This window comes from Trachymyrmex septentrionalis, unplaced genomic scaffold (genome assembly GCF_001594115.1).
Source record: "Trachymyrmex septentrionalis isolate Tsep2-gDNA-1 unplaced genomic scaffold, Tsep1.0 scaffold37, whole genome shotgun sequence".
Classification (NCBI taxonomy): Eukaryota; Metazoa; Arthropoda; class Insecta; order Hymenoptera; family Formicidae; genus Trachymyrmex; species Trachymyrmex septentrionalis.
In genome coordinates, this window is record NW_017305536.1 from 5849159 (window position 1) to 5852475 (window position 3317).

Genomic DNA, 3317 nt, shown 5'->3' on the forward strand with positions numbered 1-3317 from the left:
ATATAGTGAAATATACATATATGTACATGTGGCTGTTAGCATGCATTCATGCGTATTGTTTTGACACGAGCTAGATCCGTTGCCTAGGAAACAACACTAGGGAATATAATGCAAGTTTTAAATTGAATTCCTATACACACACACACACACATATTATAATAATTACATATTTTATAAAATACAAATTTTGTTTATTTAATACATACCTTTAAACTTAATAATTTATAATGTAGATATATATATATATATATATATTGATTTAGTTATTTCTTTATAGAAATAAAGAAATAACTGTGATAGTGCATACAACAGCTATGTTTTGTTTAATATCTAATACCATTGCACACATGTCACACGAACAGATGACTTTTTACCAACATTTATACTAAAAAAACTACTTTATGGAAAAAAAATGACTTACATCTTTATTACTTAATTTTATATGCAATTTCACGTTGCAATATATTATCCTCGAATTATGTGACATCTTATATATTCATATATATTTACACAATTGATATACAATATATAGTGATAAATGTATAATGTGAGAGATAGATAGATATTACATTGAGAAAAAATGCATCTAATCCCATAATAACTTATTCATATCAGACAATTTGTCTCTCTTAATCTGATCTAAAGTTACTGTTAAGTTATTAATTTTATCTATCATCACTTGTAATTTATGTTCTTGCGTCTTCAATAATTCAGTGGTCTCCAAGAAATTTTTTTTAAGCATTGCTGAGTGTTCGTTTGTGAAAGATGGAACATCCAGAATTTTTGCTGGCTTTACAAGAACTTTCATCATCTGTAACAAATCACACTAATGATAAATACAGATAAATAGAAAGTAAAATAATAATTATCAGTTCTGTAAAGAGCACTTACATGTATTTCATTGGTGAGCTTGATGAACTTCTGAAGCTCCTTTACACACAGCAATGGATACCTCTCTCTAGCGTCACACAACTCGAATACCACATCTTCGCATTGTTCCTCAAGATCAACTGAATTCAGAACAAACAACATTATGAATAACTGTACAAAGTATTTCCAATGTAGAATAATTTTTTTGAAAAAGGATCCGAAGTCTAATTTATATTCTTGTTTTAAAACTGTTTTAAGTAGTGTCTTAAAATACTAATACAGCTCTATAGCTAGTGTATTCATAATAGATACTTATATATTTAATATTGTCTTAAGTCTTAAATATATTTATTTACTACTACATTTAAGATAATTTTAGGATGTTACGAACCAATCAGAGAGTCATATTAACATTTTAAGATATCACTTAACACAAACTTAAAATAAGAATTAACTATGAATACTAGTCTATGATTGACATCTTAAGATTGTACTATTGTACTTAAGATAATCTTAAATATAAAAATTGATTATAAATCGATGCCCAAATTTCTAATAAAGCAGAGCATGAAACACTTACCCATTTTTCTATATACATATAGTTGGGTCCTCACATCTGATGTTACATCCCTGAGATCTTCATGCCTGTTTAGAAAACAAACAAGAGTATCTTAGAATATTACAATGTAATATAATTTTAACACTTTACTGTATAAAAAGTTAAGTATTTTGAATATATAATAAAATATTTTACTCGAAAATTGCACTGTAAAAAAGAAAAACGACGCTTCGCTTCGTCCTCTGATTCAAAGGAGAGTTCAGTGAAATTCACATCACGCCAAGATTTAATTTTGACTCTTACAAGCGCACGTACACAAAATTTCTGGAAGTACGTTAGATTAATTGTGAAGATCAGAGATTGGTCGTTTACAGCATCGGAATTAATGAAATCGTCAAGCGCTATTAACTCCGTCAGAACTCGAGAAGATTTGAAGAATACGGTTGACAGTGTTGACACACGTCCCGCCATCAAAGGGACATTTTCTGTTCATCGTAGTTACATTATTAGGGTACATCCACACAAACTTGCATAGCAACATAAACGTATAAATGCTTAAAGAAAATTATCCAATCACATTTTATGTGTGTCTTTATAGGATAAATGCGATTGGATAATTTTCTTTAAGCATACGCTTATGCGCTATGCAAATTTGTGTGGGTCCCCTTAAGCGGGGAGCACAGACTCTTGCGTAATACATAACATATGAGGCATAAGAAAATGAACCAATCAAAGTCCTTTATTTTCTTCCTTTTCGTAAAATAAAGGTCTCTGATTAGTTGATTGCCTCATGTTTTATGCGTTATGCAAAAGTCTGTGCTCTCCGCTTTACACTTTCTGCACTTGTTATGCATGAAGTTGGCACATTTATTTGGGTTTATATTCTGACATTTTTTAAAATAAAAGTATACCAAAATCAATATATTATTGCATAATTTAATATTATATATTTTATTATATTGTATCTTACATCAGCTTTTTTTCCTTTACTCTCCTAAATAATTGGGAGTCGACTGTGCATTTTAAAATGAGATGAAAATAGGTCTATCCACTGTTACCTGAAATCCCCAAAAATGTATGCACTTAAAACAAGATAAGAACAATTTAGACCGCAAGCGTTGAAAAGAGACAATGTGAGATTCCGAGTGCAGAAAGTGCAAAATGCAAGCAACGCGAACAAATCTGTAACAAAGTGAGCAAAGTTTACTAGATGTCGACCAATGAAATCATAAATATTCTAATGAATTTATTTTTGAAATTTTTATCTTTCAAAGGTTATCAATTACGTAACTTTTTTCTTAGAGCGCAAATATGAAATTAAAGATGTGGATATATATATTGGGTGGTCCGGAAAGTCCGTGCGGATTTTTTCATTGATTTTTCAAAAGTTTTTTTATTTGTTGCGAAATTTTCGTTACGATTATATCATTCGCTAGAGCAAAGTTTCAGCTTTAAGAATCTGTTTTTTAAATTGCGATATGATGATTTTTATCGGAGTTATGAGTAATCGAAATCAGAATGCTTCTTTACTTAACTCGCGAATAACTCAGAAACAAAAAATTATAGGAACATTTTTAAAAAATGATTTTGTAGGGAAAGCTTTAAGTTTTCACGATGGGTAGTCGAAAATTTTCGTAAATTTTTTTTGGGCACGTGAGAGACCCCCAAAGTGAAAAGAAAATTTTTTATCTTTTTCAGCTCGTAGTTTTTGGTATGTAAAAATTATCAAACTCATATAAACTTAAAAAATGTGATAAGCTTTTAAAAGTAGAGATTTCAAGCTTTAAAACCCTTTTTTAAAATTTAAATTTCGTTCATTTTTGACGAAGGTATCATATATACAATTTTTCATTGTAAAATCCGCACGGACTTTCCGGACCACCCAATA

General features: G+C 29.6%; 1 protein-coding gene across 1 annotated transcript in view; it reads right to left on the minus strand.

The window, feature by feature from the left end:
- LOC108750735 (tetratricopeptide repeat protein 30A) overlaps positions 1-1892 on the minus strand; it is a 7761-nt gene extending 5869 nt beyond the window's left edge. The window contains exons 1-4 of the mRNA XM_018490430.1: positions 1625-1892; positions 1451-1515; positions 892-1010; positions 650-811 (exon numbers count right to left, since the gene is read on the minus strand). Of these exons, the coding sequence (XP_018345932.1) occupies positions 650-811; positions 892-1010; positions 1451-1454 (285 nt within the window). The 5' untranslated portion in view covers positions 1455-1515; positions 1625-1892. The remainder of the gene's footprint in view (positions 1-649; positions 812-891; positions 1011-1450; positions 1516-1624) is intronic.
- Positions 1893-3317: the final 1425 nt, after the last annotated feature.